The 23,650-nt window shown below is 44.4% G+C and overlaps 1 protein-coding gene across 1 annotated transcript in view; it reads right to left on the minus strand.

The window, feature by feature from the left end:
- TMC3 (transmembrane channel like 3) overlaps positions 1 to 23,650 on the minus strand; it is a 584,800-nt gene that overhangs the window by 518,432 nt on the left and 42,718 nt on the right. Inside the window, exon 3 of the mRNA XM_086958221.1 lies at positions 2,736 to 2,811. Coding sequence (XP_086814347.1) covers positions 2,736 to 2,811 — 76 coding nt within the window. The remainder of the gene's footprint in view (positions 1 to 2,735; positions 2,812 to 23,650) is intronic.

Genomic DNA, 23,650 nt, shown 5'->3' on the forward strand with positions numbered 1-23,650 from the left:
TGTGATAACAGTTTGCATACTGCGATGCATGGAAAGCACAGGTTGCCATGGCTGTGGCCATGGCTGTTTCCACGTTACCTACACAGAGATGTTTTAAGACATTGGGAAAGTGGGCAGTCGCACTGGGCACCCACCTTCCGAGGGGTAAGCATGGGCGGAAAATCCGTTTCGCTCGCGGATTTTGCGGATTTTCGGTAAATTCGCAATCCGCGAGATTCGCGAATCTCCCGTAAAATCCGCAAATCCGCGAGCAGCGGATTTTGCTCGCACTGTTCGTGTGAGTTCGCGGCTTCCCAGTACAACTTCGCGCCCCGCGAATAAGTGCAAAATTGCAGAAATACGATCTTAGCAAAACTGAAACTACTTACCAGGTTCAAAAGTTCAGGCTCATCATTAGTAGCCATTTCCTGTAGTGCTTCCTGAGGGGCCCCTCCAGAGTTCAGTTGCCAGTTGCAACTATTATGTGACCCTGCTCTGAACCTCAGAATAGTTACACATATGCCACAAAGGTCCTGAATTACAGCTAAGGGAGACAAGCAGGAGCCAGGCTGGAAGTTCAAATCCATTAATCAGCCCCTAATTCATTATTGTCAGTTGGGGCAGGGCAGGTGTTGTAACTAATTTTGCAACAATGAAAGCACTTAGCAAGTGCAAAAGATCACTAATCAGGAAGCACTAAGGAAGCAGGTGCCAGCTAAAAAAATATTCTGTGACACATTAATCAGCCCCAAATTAATTCAGGTCACTTGAGGCAGCGAAGGTGTGCTTGCGTTGCCACAATAATGTACACTGACTGGACAACCAGAGGGTGCTGTGATGAAACAGAGGGTGGCATGGGTGGGCCAGAGGGTGGCATGAGTAGTCAGAGAGTGGCAGTGGTGACAGAGAATGGCAGTGATGAAGAAGAGTGTCCCAAACAGGCTGGACACGTAGAAACAACAAGTTCGCGAAACTTGCGACCCGACAGGTAAGTTCGCAATTTGCGAAATTGTACAAAACCCTCGCGAACTGGCAGAAACCCGCGCAAACACACACAAAAAAAAATCCGCAAATTCGCGAGAATTCGCGGATTTTGCGGATTGCGAGTTCGCAAATCCGCAAAATTCGCGAACGCGAGATTCGCAAAATTCGCCCATGCTTACCGAGGGGGCCACAGGGAAGGTGAACCTTCTGTCTATTAAACAGATATTCGACTTTTCTATTCAAACCCCTCTCCCTCCTTTTACCTCCCTCTCTATGCAGTGTCATCTGAAGGATTTTTTAGGTCCTGAGCAAGACATAATTCAAGAGTTTTTATGCTACCCTTTTAAACTTTAACATATAGTTTAGATTTGTTTGGCATTGAGCTAGCAGGAAATGAGTAATAACATTTAAGTTGTTACATATAGAGGCTCCCAAAATATGCTTTGTCTGTAACTTCTAAAACCCATAAGAAGACACTGTACCTAGCCTTGGACCCGTGAACTGACCCTATTTCAGCAGTATGGTTTTTAAGTCCTGATTATTTATCCTCTTGACTAAAATAATATTAGTTATAAAGAAACCAGAATCCAAGCGAGTGAGTCTCTCAACTACAAGTTTGCATTTTGTTTCACAATAGTCTTGGTTTCGTCAAACACAATTGTATGGAACTTTAAAAACCAGCTACCACTGAGGTTTCACTTTTTTTGATTTGGGAGAGGTGTATTGTTCCTCAGATCCTATACAGAGATACAATAGGACACATTAGAAATGCATTAGTCTATAAAATGAGGTACTCATGTTTTATTAAGATGACATAAGGATTCATTGATTCGCCCAGAAATGCTCATGGCATGTACACAACAGATATACGCATATTACTGGGCCCCATAGGTGGGTACCTAACTAAAGCAGTTAAACTATTACCTCCTTGTCCGTCTTTCCGTCCCATTCCTTATCTATGAGCAGCTCGCCTACTCCACAGAACATTTTACGTATCTAAGATCAAAACTAACCCCAGGTGGCAAACTCCGGTCCGCCAGCAGAGTTTGTAGAGTTTTGCCAACTCCACGCTCTGTTGAGAACATGGAATTCAGGCAAAAACTCTGACTCCACAGCATAGCGGAGTTAGCCCCTGGCCCACGCCAAACGTCAGACAGGAAATAATTACTTACCTGCCCTGGCATCTCCTGGTTGCCCTCCTCCTCCCTGTGGTCTCTCCTTCTTTGCCGTCCTCACCAGTCCCAAACCCCTACTTTGTACATCGTAGGAGGACTGAGCATGTGGGCGCGTGCGCGCATGCACAGTCCTTGCAAGATGTACAATGATGGGCTTTGGGACCGGCGATGACGCGAGGACGGCATGGAGGAGACCACTGTGAGGAGGAGCGCAGCCCAGAGACGCCAGAGCAGGTACCTGATTTATTATTTCCCATTGTTTTTTTTTTATTATGGTGGAGCGGAGCAGAGTCCCACTGATTTTTTTTCAACTCTGTGGAACTCTGCATAGTGGCACTTCTACAACTCCACCCACCCTTAATCAAAACACTTCCCACTATATGGCGCTGCCTACCCAGCATGCATAAAGGGGGAAGTACGCCACCATGACAACCTGAGAATACCAAAGAAACTCAAAAGAAAGAAAAAACGAAATCACCATAACCAGAATACTGGAAGGGAGGAAAGGGCCCAGGAATGGAACGGGAAGACCAGGTCTCGGAGAAATGAAGATTACCAGTGACTAACGGGGCATTACTTAATGCAAAGCTAACCAACCTCTGCTCCAGCTGCTTGGTAGCCTCGGGTTCTTGTCAGTCTGCCTTCATACTTCACCACAATCTCTTTAGCTTGCCTTCATGGGAAGAAACATATAACATTTCGTTAATCCAATACACCAGACAGTCTATCAGAAGAACATCATATTGCAAAGAAAGCAGAGAAGTAATAAAACAATAGTAGTCCTGTAGAAACTGCCAATAACAACAATTTGCATTCTCTGAGAAGGCAGCTTCAAATAGCTGGCTGGGAATGTAATGTGTTGAAGTTTTTGATTTATTTGGACTATTCACGCTATGGATTTCAAGTGTTTGGGTAGAACAAAAGAAAGTAAATAGAAATACTTTTTCCATCTATTGCAGTTTTGTAGTTAAATGCTGTTTGTTCATTTTGGCAAATGTGTTATTTTAAAATATATTTACGTTTTATTTTAATATATCGATGATTACAAGAAGAATAACCTTAAAACACAATTCTTTAAATGCCACACAGGATTTATACGTGCTAATATAAAATAACACTACAATTTTGCACTGGGTAAATGCCAAAGCAAAATGTCACATTACTCTGTCACCAGTATGCCTGGAGACACTGGCTAGTGAAGCTTTCGAGGTGTACGCGTGGAAAACTTGTTGAATAAAAAAAAGTTCAAATATCTGCCCCCATGTGGAAACATATCTCTATTGGTGACTATTTATGACATTTTAGTAAATTAAACTCCTACATTTCCATTGATGCTATCATCCATATAACTCCTGACTGTATTCTCCCGATCACTCATTTTGTCACGTCTTGTGTCTGCTGCCTCATCCCTTCCTTTACCGATTGTTGAAGAACAAACTAACTGTACTGGGATCAGTGATGTTTAGGTTTTACTATAATTTTATTTTGTAGTCTTCCCACATACCATCGCCTACATCCAAAATGCCATTGAGAAATAAATCAAAGATAAACAATATCCAAGACCAATAAAGAAATAAACATCACAATGACCTACCCCCTCCGCCCCGGCCCCAACCCCAACCCAACTGGAGTTCACTCTGTGGGCAGTGTTCATAATCTATTGTCCGGGACAGAGTGGAAATGGCTGGAGTAGTGTCTAATGTTAATCAGGAGTCTGCATGCCCTGAGGAGCCGAGATGCGTTCTCTGGGATAAGTCGGATGGGCATGTGAGCTCTCATAAATTGGGGGATAAATTTGGCTAAAAATGTACCAGGTCACACGGGGGCGCTTGGTGGCGCACACGCAAGATGGCTGCACTGTTGTGAGCCTCCTGCAGCCCTGCGAATATAGCCTTAATTTATCCTGCTCGAGAGCCTTTCTCGCTACTTCTGCATATGTCCAGAGGGTGATGTGGAGTAGTGGAAGACTCAGCGAAAAAAATCGGCTGAATTGAGCCATCCCTGCTCCAACTGTGGCATCCTGCAGATCCGGCCGGAGTGAGAGGCAGATTGCTATGGAACCCTGACTCGGCCTGTGGCGCAGCGGAACTCCGCTGCCGACCACGAGGCATGCAGGCCTTGAGAATTGGACTCAGCAGACACATCGTAATCGCAGCGCCGCAACTGACATCTGTGGTTCGAGAGGGGAGATCTGGCCAGACATGGTTCAGCAATAGTGGTGAATGCGGAGAGATCGACAGTGGGGAAGGTGAGAGGCGCTGAATGACCGATACTGCAAGCGCACTACACAGACAGGTGGCTAGCGACCTACCGCCGTGATCCCTCAGTGCTAGGCTGCGGTCCTGTCTGGTTCAGTGCATTGGCGTTTGTATGACGTAACGAGTGTAATATGTATACATGTGTTTACACGCGCTCACACGAGCGCAAGTTATTGTTAATGTACACGCGCATTTGCATGCGTGTATGTTTTCTTTCAATTCCGACTTCATGCGCACACTTCCAGTTAGGTGCGCATGAAGTCTAATGTTATGTATTGTCATTTAAATATGTATTCTCGTGAGGGCGACCTGACTCTCTGGCATGGACAGTTTCTCTTGTCAGTTGCTGTTCATGCTCCGGAGAGGAAGGACGCACTCCCGTGGTGTTCTGTCTACTTACTTAAAATAAATCCACTTTTCTCATCTACTGCTCCCTTTGGATTATTTACCCTTGGAAAACCTCATCTTTACAATTGGCCACGTTTTTCGGCGTTTTTGTGGATTCAACAAACATCACCATTTATTTGTGCCTCTCAAGCCTCTCTCGATCTGCTCCTTCAACTGCTCCCTCTCTCTGGTTAAGCTTTACAACCGGAAAAGGAACACGTGATTCAGCTCAGAGCCTCCGACTGTCGTTTCTCAGAAGGGGAACTGCCTGCTTTACAAAGACCTCTTCTAATTGGGTTTTCCTCGTGCGGCCACGCCCCCAAATGAAACGATTGGCTGTTCACCTTTTCCTGCTTGTTTAGGGAACTGGAGCACGATCGTTTCTCAGAAAACGGTTTTACTGGCTTCAAAAACAATCCGAAGGACAATTCTTCTCTTTAAAGAAACTGTAAGTCTAAAAAGAAATATTATTTTCTTTCTTTCTTCCTTATTTATACTTTCACTCAAAGAAAAGTGAGTAAAATATTTTTTTTAATTAACAATTTAAGTAAAAGAAATACTTAAATCTCATTTTTACAATTCAAAACCATTATTTTTAATGACAAAACAAGAAATTTTTCAATTAGAACATTTCTTACCTTATCAGGGTAAACCTAAAGAACCCTGGAAAATCTGGATTAAATCTTTTGAAAACTATTTGGTAGCCATTGATGCAGAGGATTATTCAGCTAAGCGCAAACTTGCTATTTTGTATAATTTCTTGGGAAGAGTTGGACGAGAGACTTTTAATAATTTGCCAGTCACTATTCCACCTCCAGATGGAGGTGAAGGATGGAATGTATATACAGATGCTATCCAGAGATTAAATAAGAAATTTTTGGAACAGCCAAGTGTGATGCTTGAAAGATTTAACTTTAGAAAGAAGAAACAAAGTTCAGATGAATCTGTTGAAGACTATATATCAGTTCTCAGGAATTTAGCGTCTGAATGTAACTTTGGTGCAGAATTAGACTATCATATAAGAGACCAATTGTTTACTCTTGTTTTCATAAGAAGATACAAGAAAGGATTCTTAGTTGCAGAGACCCAACATTGACTGAGGTCATTATCATGGCAAAGGGAATAGAGAGGTCCATCATCACCTCTTCTTGCTTGAATCAAGAAAACGTTTCTCCTATTAATGTTGTTGAACATGATGCTTATGTTAATAATATTTCTTACAGGTCACGTTTTCCGAAACCTTTTCAAGCGAGACAAAACAAAACTTCATCATATTGTTACAGGTGTGGATCTAAATCGCACTTAGGCGATAGTCCCATTTGCCCAGCCTTAGGCAAAAAGTGTACTAAATGTGGAAAAACTGGTCATTTTTATAGTGTGTGTAAAAGCAAGAGAGTTGTCAGAGTCAGTTCTCTAGATACCAGAGAAATTTCAAATGAAGACTCTGCTGAACATGGTCTCATTCTTTCTAATAGTATGGAAAGAATGATGCTTTCTGTTGACATTGATATTGTAGATTTAAATTCTTCAGAAAAAAAGGTCAAAGAACCATTAGCTGAATTTATGATTGGTGATTTAAGATTAGAAATGATGGGTGATTCTGGAGCACCAGTCACAATCATTTCTGACACTTTGTTTGAGAAACACTGGCCCGGTTAAGTATTAGAGGAATTGGATATTATTCCCAAAGGTTATGGGGGTCAAAAAATTGAAATGTATGGGTATTTCATTGAGTTTGTGTCTGGTTTTGGGAGAAAAATTTCCACAAAAGTTTATGTTGCACTTAAAGGTAAACTCATTATTGGATGGCAAGATTTAGCCAAGATGGGCTTAAAATTAGGTCCTGGTGCTGAAAATCCCATTCAAATCAATAATGATGTTACTATTGATGTCATTGATAGTTCTGAAACAAATGATGCTTCATCTTTCACAGGAAAAATTCTAAATGAATTCTCAGATGTTTTCACAACACGCATTGGCAAGATTACTAAGGTAGAATATTTTATAAAGTTTAAAGAGAATGCCATTCCCATTGTACATAAAGCTAGGCCCATTCCTTTAAGTGTGAGAACCGATTTGAAGATTTTACTTGATAAATTAGTGGAAGAAGGGATCATAACTGCTACAGACTCCTCTGAATGGGTGAGTCCCATTGTTATTGTGCGGAAAAAAGATAATTCGATTCGTTTGTGTGCCGACTTACGCTCACTGAACAAAAACATAGTAGTAGACTGCCACCCATTGCCCAAAATTCAAGATCTATTATCAAATATTGCAGGTGCCACATGTTTTTCTATCCTGGATTTGAAATCGGCATACCATCAAATTCCTTTATCCACACCTTCTACTGACCTAACAACCTTCATAACGCCCTTTGGTGCATTTAAATATCTTAGGTTACCCTTTGGTTTAGCCTCTGCGGCGAGTGTATTCCAGAGGTTCATGGATCACATGTTAGCTGGTATTGCTTCAGTTCAGGCTTACCAGGATGATGTCCTAATTTACTCAAAAAACAAGAATGAACACATTACTACCCTAAGGAAAGTACTTGAGAAATTCAAGGAATTTGGAGTTACACTTGGTGCAGATAAGTGCAAATTTATGGTTCAGTCACTAGATTATTTAGGGCATACCATCTCAGCTTCTGGAATCAGCCCTAAATTTTCTCTTACAAAGGCTATTGATGAAGTAGCTATTCCTCATACCAAAGATCTGCTTAGGTCATTTCTGGGAATGACGGAATATTATTCTAGATTCATATCCAACTACGCTCAGGTGGTTCAACCATTACGCCTTTTGTTAAAGAAAAATATTCAGTTTACATGGAATGATGATGCACAGAGTGCCTTTGAATTAATTAAAAAATTAATTCTTCAGGCTCCTGCGTTATCGCCATTTTCACCTGGTTACAAATGTATGTTATCGGTGGATGCGAGCCAAAAAGGTTTAGGAGCTGTCTTATCCCAATGGGTGAATGGGAAAGAGAACACAGTTGGTTTCTCTTCCAGATCCCTCTCTGTTGCTGAATCCAACTATAGCACAATAGAGAGGGAGGCTTTGGCTTGTACCTGGGCTGAGGAAAAGTTAAGGACTTTTATTTGGGGCACACAATTTGATATTCTTTCAGACCACAAACTCCTAATTCATTTACTATCAGGCAATGGAACAGGTAAAGCTTCGTCAAGGTTGGTAAGATTATTATCATGCCTACATGAGTATAATTTTATTATTAAGTATATTCCGGGTGGTCGAAATGGCAGAGCGGACTGTTTGTCAAGATTGTCTTTAAAGGATGACTATTTGCCTTCAAGGTTTGATGATGTAGAATGTGTAGTTGCCACCATAGAGGATGTTATCACTGATCTTCCTCATATAACAAAGGATGATTGGATAAAAGCGTTTGTAGAAGATTCTACGCTTCTAGCTGTTAAGAACATGATTTTATCTGACTGGCCTAGAAAAAGGTCATTACCATCTCCTCTAAAATCTTTTGCACAAGTCAGTGAAGAACTATCTATAGTTGAGGATTTAATTATGCGGGGAGATTTAGCAGTACCTCCTTTTTTATTACGGAAAAGAATTTTTGACATAGCACATGAGGGCCATTTAGGTATAGGTGCGACAGCTAGAAGGTTGAAAGAAAGTTTTTGGTGGACTGCCTTAGAGTCTGATGTTACCAAATGGGTAAATGCTTGTAGTACATGTCTGGTTTCAGACAAGCACTGGAAGATTGCAAAATTTCCTTTACACAATGTATCAACACCTGAAGAAGCTTGGTTGAAAGTCGCATTAGATTTTGCAGGTCCCTTTGATCTACTTCCCAATGATAAAAAGTACATTTTGGTATTAGTTGATTATTACTCAAAATGGGTGGAGTTTGAGTTTTGTTCCTCAGCTTCTTCTAGCGCTGTGATCAACTTTTTATCTCGAATTTTTATGACTGAGGGTTTTCCCAAGGAGGTAGTAACTGACAATGGTTCTCATTTTACCTCAACAAGTATGGAAACATTTTTTTTGTCTCATGACATCAAGCATTTGAAGGTTGCTTTGTATTCCCCAGCAGCTAATTGTTTAGTTGAACGAATGAATAGGGTCATAAAAGAAGGAATACAGACAGCTTTAGCTGAGAGGGTTCCTGTGGATGTTTTTCTAAAGAAGAAACTTTGGGCATATCTCATTACCCCACACACGACCTCTGGTGTTTCCCCCTTTAGACTTTTAAGAAAAAGGGATCCAAATGGTACTTTGTGTCCTTCGTGGATTAAGGATTTAAAGAAAGGTGACAACTCATGTTTGGTTTGTAAAGACAAAGAAAGAATGCTCAAGAGTGTGGCTTTCAAGCAAGCTGCTCAGAAGAAATATTATGATGGCAGGAAATGTAAAAGTGATTCTGATTTTGTAATAGGAGATTGGGTATTGATCAAGTCTCCAATGAAAGTTAAGAAAGGCCTTTCCAGGTTTTCTCTTCCAGTACAGGTATTGAAAACTTCAAAAGGATCTTTGTTTCTTGGTCAAAGAGGTTGGTGGAGTAAGAGAGTTTTGGTGAAATTAACACCAGATCAAGCTAAAATGATAATTGATAAAAAAATAAGTTTTAACTGATGATTTACACTTTTCACATTTTTTGGAGGATTTAGGTGCTCAAAAAGAGTTTCCTCTTGAACCTGATTTTGAGCCTGAACCTCTAAGGGTACAAAATGAGTTTCCTCAAGATCGACTTGAACAGTGTCAGGATCCAATACTGTCAACTAATTCCTTTTGTACTGATGTTGTGTGTATAAACAAGACCATTTGCATGCGTGTATGTTTTCTTTCAATTCCGACTTCATGCGCACACTTCCAGTTAGGTGCGCATGAAGTCTAATGTTATGTATTGTTATTTAAATATGTATTCTCGTGAGGGCGACCTGACTCTCTGGCATGGACAGTTTCTCTTGTCAGTTGATGTTCATGCTCCGGAGAGGAAGGACGCACTCCCGTGGTGTTCTGTCTACTTACTTAAAATAAATCCACTTTTCTCATCTACTGCTCCCTTTGGAATATTTACCCTTGGAAAACCTCATCTTTACAACGAGGACCCGCTGCTTGATCTGCACCGTCCCTGCAGTCCTGCACTGGTGAGCACCGGACCGGAGCCCCGTGTGCCTCGGGGCTCCCGCGGTGGTATCCTTGACGTGGACCCTGACGGAATGAACCTGCTGCAATTATTGACATTGGGAGAGATGGGTCTGTGCTGAGCTACGGAACCTACCCTCCCCCATCCCCCGGCATGTAACCTGGGAGATGTGGATTGCACTTTGAAAGGGCGTCAAAACGGGGCTATCTGCTCCAAATTTCCATTGCTTGGTGGCGCGCTGCGGTTGAGGCCGAGGCGCATTTCGGGGGATTTGTTGTGTTAGCAGTAATTACCACAATGGCCTACAAGGTGTTGATTGAGCTCCTCTCCCCCCTGTGCTACTGGCCATACGAGTTGGCAACCCCTTCCCCCCCGAGAACCTGCATTTGCACTCTGAAGAGATCAGACCACTATGACACCGGTGATCTGTGGCCTGCTGCTGCCCTCTCTTTAAGAACTGAGTTGGTCAACACTAGAACCCTGGTGTAAGACTGGATGATTGTGGGACCGACCGCACCTGTGAGAGACACTTGACTACACATATTGCCTTGTTATATTAGTGGGAACCATCTACTGCTATTGTAGGACTTGAACAGCAACATATAGAGTAGGCGGAAGCGCTGGGAGACGATATGCACCATGGGTAAGCCGGATACCCGACAACCCAAGCTGAATTTCAAAACCGCAAACCGGAGCACCCGGAAATTGCAAGAAAATCACGATGTTGATGGTTGCACTGAGACCAAGGGCGGTGTACCCACGCAGAGCGCTGATGTACAGAGTATATTACAGGAAGTCTGTCAGGGCTTTGCCACCATTGTGGACAAGGTTGATAGGATGTTGTCATGAATGGACACCATTGTGCACAAGTTGGAGGGTCACGAGGACCGTATTAAGGAGACAGAGAGACACATCTCGGCTACTGAGGACGCAACGGCTCAGGTCACTGCGCAGGTTACCTGCATGGATAAATTGCTGAAAATGGTCACCGCAAAGAATGTGGATTTAGGAGTGCGGAGTCGGCGCAATAATATACGCATTTTAGGTATGTCGGAGTCCACCAACACAGGTCGGATGAATGAATATGTGGAAAAGTTGTTACTATCCTCAGTAGGAGTGGAAGCCTTCTCCAACCAATTCATAATAGAGCAAGCGCATCACACCCTGAGTCCGTGTCCACCTCCTGGCAGTACACCGAGACCCATCATAGCGAGACTTTTAAACTAGAGGGATCATGATATTGCACTCCGCGAGGCGAGGAATAAACAGCACTTGAACTATGATGGAAATACTTTTTCTATCTATCCGGACACCTATGGTCCAGGAGGAGAGACGCAAGTTCACGGATGTCAAGAATAAACAGAGATTAGCCCACATTTATTATGCGCTGTTGAATCCCGCACGACTCAGGGTCACCCACCAAGGGAAACAAAGATTATTTACCAAACCACAGCAGGAGGAGGAATTTCTTAAGCATTTGAAGCGATCAAGTCGCGCTGCCGGAACTTTAGCTTCATTGCACCAATCCTCCTCCACTGGAGCAGAGGATGACACTCAGTAGATGGTGTACTGTTCTATGTTCGACAACTGATATAAGAAGAACTAAATAATTGAATGACTGGCCCTCTGATACTCATAATGCGAACCGCTTAGTGAGCTGGCTATTCTAAGCTCTTGTTTGATTGCGCAGGGCACCCCCAGCTCCCCTGGGTCCATCGCTTCCATTAATGGTGGACTCTCCGAGCGGGGTGTATCTGTACCGTCACCTAGGGTCACCACCACCGGGCGATCCCCTCATGTTGTTAACTGCATGACTTGTGCAGACTGGAGATGGTTTTTCTTTTTTTATGTTTTCACTTGGGGTGAGTGAGGGGTGGGTGGGAGAGTATTTCTGACACGTTGGGCCTGCTTCAGTGGGTGGAGGGGGTTAGTTGGGGGGACTGTTGGAAGTTCTACATGATCGTCATAGAGCAGAACATTATTAATCATATATCAGCATTGTTAATCGGAGTCTTAATCGTTGATCTGTTGACACACAGCTTGGCGAGGCAGTATTCGCGCATGTATAATCTGACCGCTTCAATGGAAGACACACAGACACATGGCTGAAGCACGTTCAGAGAAGCTCCATATAGCCACATGGAACATCAGGGGATTGGGGGACCCGCACAAAAAGCGGCATATATTGGCCCATTTGGACAGGCACCAGGGGCATATAGCCATGCTAAAGGAGACACACTTCAACCCTCAAGGTGTAACACTTTTGCCAGTAAATGGGCTGAACACAGAGTCTTTTCCTCTTATTCATCGTATGCGAGGGGCATGGCCATACTCATAAAGAAGCGTACACCATTAGTCACGGCGGAGGCCACCTGGGACACTCAGGGGAGGTATTGTTTTGCATGGGGTAGTCTGGGGTCTGTTTCGGTCACCCTAGCTTGCTGTTACGGGCCAAACCTGGATGACCTGGACTTCTACACTGCATTATGGGCTAAAATAATTGGCATAGGCTCCAACTACATCATTTGGGGAGGTAATTTTAACATTGCGCGAACCCGGATGTGGCTAGGTCTCACCCCGCCCCCCATCATTATACTAGGGCACATTCTGTCTTGCATGACACGCTAACCGAATACCACTTGATAGCCGCCTGGAGACATATGCACCCCCACAGAATAAAAGGGAACACATTACACTGCACATGCAACATCGTGGGCATGGCTGGACTATTTATTTCTATCCAGGGTATTGGGTCCAGTTATTTTCCAAGTGCAACACTTGGCTCGAACCTACTCGGAACATGCACCTGTCAGGCTTACATTATCCTGAGCAGATTATGGCCCACCGCATACCAGTTGGAGATTGCAAGCCACTATCTTATTAGACCCAGGTTTTCAGGAGGAACTGAGGGAGGAAGTGCGTGATTTTTTTGTACGGAATAAAGATTCAATGGGAGTGTGGAGACCATATGGGAGGCTTTTAAGGTTACGCTTTAAGGTTATTGCATATCTAAGGGAGCGGGGATACTCAGACACATAATGAACACATTGCACAGACTGGAAACGGAGCTTAAGGTGCTTGAGATTAACCTAGCTGCGCACCCAGATAGCCTAACACAATCGAAATTCAGAGAGACGCTCACGCAATACAAGGATTCAGCTAGAGAGTCGCGTTTCAGGGGCCGCTACTGGGTGGCTCGGTGGTATGAAGAAGGGGAGAGACCAGGCAAGGCTCTAGCAGACACAATTAGAAGGCCACGCTACACAAACTACGTGCTGGATCTTGAGGGCCCGGGGGAGATAGTGGTTAGAGACACTGCAAACATACTCAATGCATTTACCGCACATTATGCCACATTGTATACCACACATATAGTAGATAAGCTTAACCTGGATAGTTATTTGGGGGTGTGTCATTGGGGTGGCTGAGTGATGTACAGCAAAAGTTCCTGTGTGCCCCGTTTGAGTTGGATGAAGTGAGGGAAGCAATGTTGCATTTGCAGTCCGGGAAGGCCACCGGCACGGATGGTATTCCCATTAAATTCTACAAGACTTACATTGACCAAATGGCCCCCACACTACGTGAATTCTATGAATATGCTTTGGATGATGGCCATCTTCCCCCCTCAATGAGAGAAGCCCACATCACTTCACTGCTGAAGCCCGGGAAGTCGCCCCAAGAGTGCGACTCTTATAGGCCGCTGTCTCGCCTTAATAGTGATGTGAAGATACTGGCCAAACTCATTGCCACTCGGCTTAGCTTATTGATGGAGAATCTAATTCTGCCCGATCAGTCCGGATTTGTTCCCGGAAGAGCCACATCTCATAATTTACGGACACTCTTTACTGTGTTAAACAATGTGTCCTCGGAATTGTCTTTGGCGGCTGTCTTTTTAGACGCCGCAAAGGTGTTCGATTCAATAGAGTGGGACTATATCTTTGGGGTGATGCTGCGGATGGGTTTTCTCCCTCTCTTTCTTTCCTGGATTCAGCTTTATTATAGCTCGCCAGTCGCCAAGGTACTTATCAATGGTCGAGTGTCCCCGGCATTCCCGGTCACAAGAAGCACCCGTCAGGGATGCCCTTTGTCACCCTTACTTTTTGCTCTTGCAGTTGAGCCATTGACGGAAAAGCTGTGGCAACACCATAGAGACAGGGCATTGGGATGCAACATGAGGCAGATATTAATCTCTTTATATGCAGACGATATTACACTGTACGTTCGAGATCCGCAACACAACCTAAATCCAATCCTTAGGGAGTTCATTGTGTTTGGGAAACTTTCTGGGGTTCAAATCAATTGGGGAAAGTCCTGTATTTTTCCTTTGACGACTGAAACGGTTCTCTTTCCATTGGATTATCCATTAGAAAGGTGTGAAGACCAGCTGAGGTATTTAGGTATTCGTGTCACGAAGGATAGGCATGAGCTGATGTGACCGAATTACGGTACGACACAAATGCACATAATGGAGAGCATCTCTCGTTGGATCACGCTCCCACTTCCTATGGCAGGAGGAGCATCCCTAATCAAAATGGTGATACTACCTCAATTACTTTACCTATTTATGAATATACCGTTCCATCCAGGGACCTATTTTTTTAAAGCGCTCAGGTCTGAATTGCTGCGCTTAGTGTGGGGGGGCAAGCACCCGAGACTGAAGTGGAATGTCCTCATTCGGCCCTACTCTGGGTTTGGGGTTCCCATCTTTGAATTATATTATCACAGTGCACAAGCCCATTATGCATACTTCTGGATACTGCATACTTCTGGGGACACCAGCCCCGATATATGCCGCAAGTGGCGGCAGAACATTGGCTAGCACATCCCGTTCCCATTGAGGGTACACTGTATGACACACTTGCTGTAAGGGAAAAGACGCTGACTACTGTCACTTGTACCGTCACAGCATGGGCATAAATAGGTCGGATGTTGAATGCCCCACTGCAATACTCTCCACTGCTCCCGCTAGTGTATCACCCCACTATGCCCCTACTCCAAGAAGCAGCATTTCAAAGGTTCATGGAACGCACACACATTAAAACTTGGAGGGATATGTATCATGGAGGACAGTTATGGAAACTTGAACACATATTTCAGGGCTTGCCACAGATGCCACTTGATGTTTTTTATACATACGCCTGAGACAAGGAGTCCGCGCCCTCACCCCGGACTTTCCGGCTGAGCCCACAGTCCTTGCAACGCTACAGCTGACTCTTCAAAACACGACAGCCAAGCGCCTTGTCTCGTTGATCTATCACACGGTACACACACACAGAGAAGAGCCACCTGTGTTAGCTAGAGAGTGCTGGGACTCGGAGCTAGGCTTTGTTATGTCGAATGACAAGTGGGAATACTGCTCGTCACAGATGGAGCAGGTCTCAGCCAGTAGCAGGCTTCACATACTTCACTACAAATTTCTACATAGATTATACTACACCCCTGCCCGGATGCATCGTTATAAATTGAGGGATACAGATAGATATGATAGATGTGGGGCTCCGGGGGCAGATTCTACACCTAGCCTGGGAGTGCCCCGGGATACATGAATATTGGAAGCTTGTTTTTGAATCCCTGGATTTAATGGTTAATGTGCATATTGAGCCCACACCTCTGTTGGCACTGTTGGGATATGTTAAACCATTGCAGGCAGCACACACGCAAATACGTGGCCCTCGCATTGCTAATGGCCAAAAGACAGGTGGCGTGCCGTTGGGGCAGGGGAGGGCGCCCTAGTTCAAGATATGGATTAACGATTTGGTGTACTGTCAGGAGCAACTCACTACATATGTAGAACTATTACCGAGTGCCTCCAGGCCTAAAGACATCAGGGCCCCCCTGAAGTGTTACTTATTAGAGCACCCACAAGAGAGTCCCGCAATAAATTCACCATAGTTGTCGCCCACACACATCACGTATACCACTGTGTCCCCTTGAAGAATGAGGTATTCCTGAGCTGATATAGCTGTATTGCATCCTGAGCTATGTGGTATGCAGAACTATATACGAAGTTCGACATAGAGGGACTCATCAGCACTCTAACCTATTATAGATGTGAAATTTGAAAATACTTGGTTAATGCTTACATGCTTGTGATGCGCGAGGTGCTGTGGCCGTTTGGGTGACAAGGGTTGATATGTATATTGCTGTGTGTACTGCTGTATCGTACTGATGACTGAAATGCCCTCAACTTTTATGATGAAGCATGTAAGAGTACTGTTCATATACCATGTATGGCAATGTAAATGCAACTGACGTACATGTATGACTTTAGTATTGTTTTGAACTAAGAAAATAATAAACAGAAGTTTAAAAAAAAAAGAAAAAAGGTACCAGGTTACACCATATGAGTCCAGGTTTGTTGAATCGCAGTAGCTCCCTTTTGGTGCACAGACATAATATCGAGTCCAAAATATCGATTGGACATAATATCGTGTTTTTAATATAGACTGGACAAAATATCGACAGGACAGAATATAGACTACAAAAATATCGTTTTTAAGGTAAGTGAAGTAATATCGACTGTTAAAAATATAGATAGTTAAAATATCGAAGTATATAATATAGATAGTTAAAAATATCGATTTTTTATTAATATATAATTTTTATAGTGTATTTTTATGTTATAATATGTGTGAAAAGTGTGTATTTATGTTATAAATAATTATATTTAATGAATTTAGTTTTTATAATTCTTGCGTAATTTAATTCTGTAGCGGGTTGTGGGTTTATAGGGGAATAGGGTGGGAAGTAATTTAATTATAATTAATTAAATATGTAAATTTAATTATTGATAGTAATTTGTAATTCATTGTTAAATAATTTATATGTGTTAATTAATTTAATTGTACTAGGAAAATAATAATTATTAATTGATTAATTGGTAATTATGTAAATTTTACTAATTTAATTCTGTAGTGGGTTGTGGGTTTATACGGGAATAGGGTGGAAAGTAATTTAATTATAATTATTTAAATATGTAAATTTATTTATTGATAGTAAATAGTAATTAATTGTTAATTAATTTATATTTGTTAATAATATAATAAAAATTGTTAACTAATTTATATTAATTGATTAATTGGTAATTATGTAAATTTTACTAATTTCATTTCAGTAGCGTGTTGTGGGTTTATAGTGCATAGGGTGGAAAGTATTTTATTAAGAATTAATTAACTAATAAAACTAATTAAAATTTATTTATTCGGAAATAATTGTAAAATAATTTTAAATTATAAAATAATTAATTGTTAATGTTTAATTAATTTGTATTAATCAGTGATTCATTGAAATAATTATTGTTAATTCGTTTTTTTAATTAATTATTAATAGATATTCATTTTTAGATATTTGAATAATATATGAAATATTTACTTACCGTAATGTTGTATTCTCTGGAGTGGGAATAGTAATTGTAACCCCTACGCTATCCCACGCTTTCCCTACTGTTGCATCCACTGGAGTGAGAATAGTAATTTTAACCCCTACGCTATCCAACGCTTTCCCTACTGTTGCACTCTTTGGAGTGGGAATAGTAATTTTAACCCCTACGCTATCCAACCCTTTCCCTACTGTTGCACCCACTGGAGTGGGAATAGTAATTTTAACCCCGACACTATCCAACGCTTTCCCTACTGTTGCACTCTTTGGAGTGGGAATAGTAATTTTAACCCCTACGCTATCCAATGCTTTCCCTGCTGTTGGACTCTTTGGAGTGGGAATAGTGATTTTAACCCCTACGCTATCCAACACTTTCCCTACTGTTGCACCACTGGAGTGGGAATAGTAATTTTAACCCCTACGCTATCTAACGCTTTCCCTACTGTTGCACTCTTTGGAGTGGGAATAGTAATTTTTACCCCTACGCTATCCAACGCTTTCCCTACTGTTGCACCCACTGGAGTGGGAATAGTAATTTTAACCCCTACGCTATCCAACGTTTTCCCTACTGGTGCACCCACTGGAGTGGGAATAGTAATTTTTACCCCTACGCTATCCAACGCTTTCCCTACAGTTGCACTCACTGGAGTGGGAATAGTAATTTTAACCCCTACGCTATCCAACGCTTTCCCTACTGTTGCACCCACTGGAGTGGGAATAGTGATTATAACCCCTACGCTATCCAACGCTTTCCCTACTGTTGCACTCTTTGGAGTGGGAATAGTAATTTTAACCGCTACGCTATCCAACGCTTTCCCTACTGTTGCACTCACTGGAGTGGGAATAGTAATTTTAACCCCTACGCTATCCAACACTTTCCCTACTGTTGCACCCACTAGAGTGGGAATAGTAATTTTAACCCCTGCGCTATCCAACGCTTTCCCTACTGTTGCACTCTTTGGAGTGGGAATAGTAATTTTAACCGCTACGCTATCCAACGCTTTCCTTACTGTTGCACCCACTGGAGTGGGAATAGTAATTTTAACCCCTACGCTATCCAACCCTTACCCTACTGTTGCACTCTTTGGAGTGGGAATAGTAAATTTTACCCCTACGCTATCCAACGCTTTCCCTATTGTTGCACCCTCTGGAGTGGGAATAGTAATTTTAACCCCTACGCTATCCAACGCTTTCCCTACTGTTGCACCCACTGGAGTGGGAATAGTAATTTTTACCCCTACGCTATCCAACGCTTTCCCTACTGTTGCACCCACTGGAGTGGGAATAGTAATTTTAACCCCTACGCTATCCAACATTTTCCCTACTGCTGCACCCACTGGAGTGGGAATAGTAATTTTAACCCCTACGCTATCCAACGCTTTCCCTACTGTTGCACTCTTTGGAGTGGGAGTAGTAATTTTAACCCCTACACTATCTAACACTTTCCCTAATGTTGCACCCACTGGAGTGGGTATAGTAATTTTAACCCCTACGCTATCCAACACTTTCCCTACTGTTGCACCCACTTGAGTGGGAATAGTAATTTTAACCCCTACGCTATTCAACCCTTTCCCTACTGTTGCACTCTTTGGAGTGGGAATAGTAATTTTTACCCCTACGCTATCCAACATTTTCCCTACTGTTGCGCCCACTGGAGTGGGAATAGTAATTTTAACCCCTACGCTATCCAACGCTTTCCAAACTGTTGCACTCTTTGGAGTGGGAATAGAAATTTTAACCCCTACGCTATCTAAAGCTTTCCCTAATGTTGCACCCACTGGAGTGGGAATAGTAATTTTTACTCTTTTGTTATTGTACGTTAATAATATTGGCTATTATTTAATTATATTTTGTTACTATATATATATATGTTTTAAGAAATATGAATTACATTTTTTTTATTTTTTTACTTTCATTAATTATTTAATTATTATAAGTTAATTTAAGTATTTTTAAGTATATTTTAGTACTTAGTTTTTAATATTAATTTAATTTAACTTGGAGATGTCCTTCAAGCAGGGCACACAGCACACAGCAAAGTCCTTCTCCTTTCATTGGCAGAAACAGCAACTGCAGGCCAACCCACATACAGCACACATCAAAGGGGCAGTACCTCCCCTCAGTTTCTCACCAGGTCTTCTCCTTGGCAAATGGTCCTCTTGAATTCCAGGAATTATCTGGCATCTGGGTGCATCTATTTATACAGCAGATCTCTTTGGTCTCTAAAGGCATAGAGTGTCTGTGCCCAGCCAGTGCCTTCCTCACTGGTGCAGCTTCCTTGCAGGAGGTGGAGACAGCGTTGTGAAAGGCAGACCAGGCCCATTCATGTGAAAGGAAATCTCCTCCCCCCCACTCTAAATGCAGCCCAGGTCTTTTCAGCCCAGCCCTGACTCATCCAGACTCTCTGGAGCCATTGCACCTCCACAGCCCCTGCCACTCCAAAGCCAGACAGTCAATTCACCTCCTAGTAGAGGCACACTGGATAGTTAGGCAAGAAATTAGCAACTTTCTAAAAGTGGTATTTTCAAACACAGAATGTAAAAATCACCCTCACTAAAATGCATCTTAACATTCGGAGTTCAGGCATATCAAACTTTATTTTCCTATCTTGTTCCCAGGAGTAGTTATGTTTGAAAGATGTTACAAGGCAACTCCCTATTCTATCCTACGTGAACATATAGCCCTGCAATAGTGAAAAACGAAATTGGCATTATCAGGACATGCAACACACACCAGGGCATTCCCTTCCTTTCACATACCCTGCACCCTGCCCACAGGGGTACCTTGGGACTACCTTAGGGGTGACTGACATGTAAGGAAAGGGAAGGTAGGACCTTGCAGGTGGGTGCACTTGTCAGGTCGACATGCCCGTTAACAAACTGCGCACAAGCACTGCAGTGGCAGGCCTGAGACATCTTTTCAGGGCTACTCATTTGGGTGGCACAATCAGTGCTGCAGGCCCACTAGTAGCATTTGATTTACCATCCCTGAACTTTACTAGGGTCCTGCTAGTAAATCAAATATGCCAATCAGGGGGACCCAATCATAATAACAATTTACACAGAGAGCAATTGCACGTTGACACCATCAGCAGTGGCAAAGTGCCCAAAGCATGTAAGCTAGCACAGCAAAAAAAAATACAGGAGGCAGAGGCAAAAAGTCAGGGGAAACCACACCAAGGATGCCAGGTCTAATATGTGCCCCCTCCAGCTGAAACGTGGGGAGAACTACCCTCCCTCTTGTGAGTTCTCATCATTAAGGCAGAAGAACCTGGAAAGACCATCAGCAATGCCTTGTCCTGTACCGGTGCAGTCCTCCACCGTAAAGTCCATTCCCTGTAGAGAGATGGATCACCTCAACAATTTTTGGATTCTCACCCCTCATCTGTATCAACCATCTGAGTGGCTTGTGGTTTGTCTGAGCCCGGAAGTGAGTTCCAAACAAGTAGGGTCTTAGCTTCTGACTGACAACGGACTGACAACGGACTCCTGAGGCGAAAAGCCGGGAGCTAGATCTTGCTATCTTTTAAAATATTTGATTGTTTACTGTGTTTTTAAACAGCGCTCCACGCTGCAACGACCCCTCGCTATTGCCGCCATTCACGAGGGCGAGGCGCGCCTCCAGACACGCCCCCTCGGTTGGCCACGCCCCCCTACCTCGCTATAAATAGTGCGCGCCACACGCTGGGCGCCGCACTGACAACGGACTCCTGAGGCGAAAAGCCGGGAGCTAGATCTTGCTATCTTTTAAAATATTTGATTGTTTACTGTGTTTTTAAACAGCGCTCCACGCTGCAACGACCCCTCGCTATTGCCGCCATTCATGAGGGCGAGGCGCGCCTCCAGACACGCCCCCTCGGTTGGCCACGCCCCCCTACCACGCTATAAATAGTGCGCGCCACATGCTGGGCGCTGCACTGACAACGGACTCCTGAGGCGAAAAGCCGGGAGCTAGATCTTGCTATCTTTTAAAATATTTGATTGTTTACTGTGTTTTTAAACAGCGCTCCACGCTGCAACGACCCCTCGCTATTGCCGCCATTCACGAGGGCGAGGCGTGCCTCCAGACACGCCCCCTCGGTTGGCCACGCCCCCCTACCACGCTATAAATAGTGCGCGCCACATGCTGGGCGCTGCACTGACAATGGACTCCTGAGGCGAAAAGCCGGGAGCTAGATCTTGCTATCTTTTAAAATATTTGATTGTTTACTGTGTTTTTAAACAGCGCTCCACGCTGCAACGACCCCTCGCTATTGCCGCCATTCACGAGGGCGAGGCGCGCCTCCAGACACGCCCCCTCGGTTGGCCACGCCCCCCTACCTCGCTATAAATAGTGCGCGCCACACGCTGGGCGCCGCACTGACAACGGACTCCTGAGGCGAAAAGCCGGGAGCTAGATCTTGCTATCTTTTAGAATATTTGATTGTTTACTGTGTTTTTAAACAGCGCTCCACGCTGCAACGACCCCTCGCTATTGCCGCCATTCACGAGGGCGAGGCGCGCCTCCAGACACGCCCCCTCGGTTGGCCACGCCCCCCTACCACGCTATAAATAGTGCGCGCCACATGCTGGGCGCTGCACTGACAACGGACTCCTGAGGCGAAAAGCCGGGAGCTAGATCTTGCTATCTTTTAAAATATTTGATTGTTTACTGTGTTTTTAAACAGCGCTCCACGCTGCAACGACCCCTCGCTATTGCCGCCATTCACGAGGGCGAGGCGCGCCTCCAGACACGCCCCCTCGGTTGGCCACGCCCCCCTACCTCGCTATAAATAGTGCGCGCCACACGCTGGGCGCCGCACTGACAACGGACTCCTGAGGCGAAAAGCCGGGAGCTAGATCTTGCTATCTTTTAAAATATTTGATTGTTTACTGTGTTTTTAAACAGCGCTCCACGCTGCAACGACCCCTCGCTATTGCCGCCATTCACGAGGGCGAGGCGTGCCTCCAGACACGCCCCCTCGGTTGGCCACGCCCCCTCCGATCCCCTGATTCCTCTCCATAAATCATGTGTCTTGGCAGGAAGCGCAGCGGACGAGCGCAGCGGGCGCGTCGATTGCGCGCCGAAGGCGCGCTTAAGGCAAGCTCGTCTGCGCTCGTCCGCGACCGGCCGGGGCTAGGGGCTCGTCACTCTGCCCCGAGTATCATCTATTCCCCCGACCAACTTCGCTGCTGCCAGGGCCCCTGGCCCATCTCGGACTCTATCTGCTCACGCATCTCCTCCCTTGGTCTTTCCTCTGCTTCTTCCTCTCTCTGTCCTCCCCCTTCAGTTGACACCCCTTCCGGGTCTTGTAACACCGCTCCCCCATCAACCCCCAAAGCCTTTACTGCCTTTTATCTCAACACCCGGTCTGCCGTTGCCCATGCACATGAACTCTCAGTTTTATTGGATCTCCATGCTCCCGACCTTGTCTTTTTGACTGAGACATGGTTCTGCGATGACTCCCTCCCTGCCCTACTATCCACCTTACCGGCCACCTACTATGCCCTCAGGGCGGACCGCCCTTCCGGCAGGGCTGGGGGTGGCGTGGCGGTCATCGCACGCACCAATCTCCCCTTTCAAATGTTATCTTTACCCAACATCGCGACAACTGAATTCCTGGTGATCCGCACAGTTTCCACCTCTCCCCCCCTGACCTGCTTCCTCACCTACCGTCCCCCTCAGTCCCCCTCACAGTTTCTTCCTGATTTTTTGGAGGTCTTGGCCACCATCACAATCAACAACTCTTCCATTCTGCTCCTTGGCGATTTTAATTTCTGGCCCTCCGATCTCGCGGAGTGCCCATCCTCCAAGGAATTCTCCGAAACTCTTCACTCCCTCAACTTCATTCCCCACGTCTCCTCCCCCACTCACACCAAAGGTCATATACTCGACCAAATCTGGTCCCTGAACTGCCCTGTGAATTCACTCTCTATTACCCCTTGCTCCTGGTCGGACCATCACCTAATCTCATTCCTTCTTCCTATCCTCCCTCCAGCTAAGCCCCCCCGGCCTAAAAACACCTGGGTCCGATCATGGGGTCGTGTTAACCTGGAGAATCTCTCTTCCCTCCTTACCTCGTCCCTCCCCCCCTTACAGGGTCTTCCCACTCTCTCCCAGGTCGACGCCATAGATCAGTGGCTCTCCAATGGTCACGACGCTTTTGCCCCGCTCAAGCGCATTACCTCCAAACGCGACAAGGACGCCAATCGGTGGTTCACCGAAGAGCTTAAGACCACCAAGTTAACAGTTCGCCGCGCGGAGCGGGCATGGAGAAGGAATTACTGCCCCACCCTGAAACTGGTCTACACTAACATCCTGAGCCAATATAAAAAAGACATCTTGGAGGCAAAAACATCTTACTTCTCCTCCAAAATCTTAGCCGCGGAAAACCA

The sequence above is a fragment of the Lissotriton vulgaris genome, chromosome 2_1 (assembly GCF_964263255.1).
Source record: "Lissotriton vulgaris chromosome 2_1, aLisVul1.2, whole genome shotgun sequence".
In the NCBI taxonomy this organism is placed as follows: Eukaryota; Metazoa; Chordata; class Amphibia; order Caudata; family Salamandridae; genus Lissotriton; species Lissotriton vulgaris.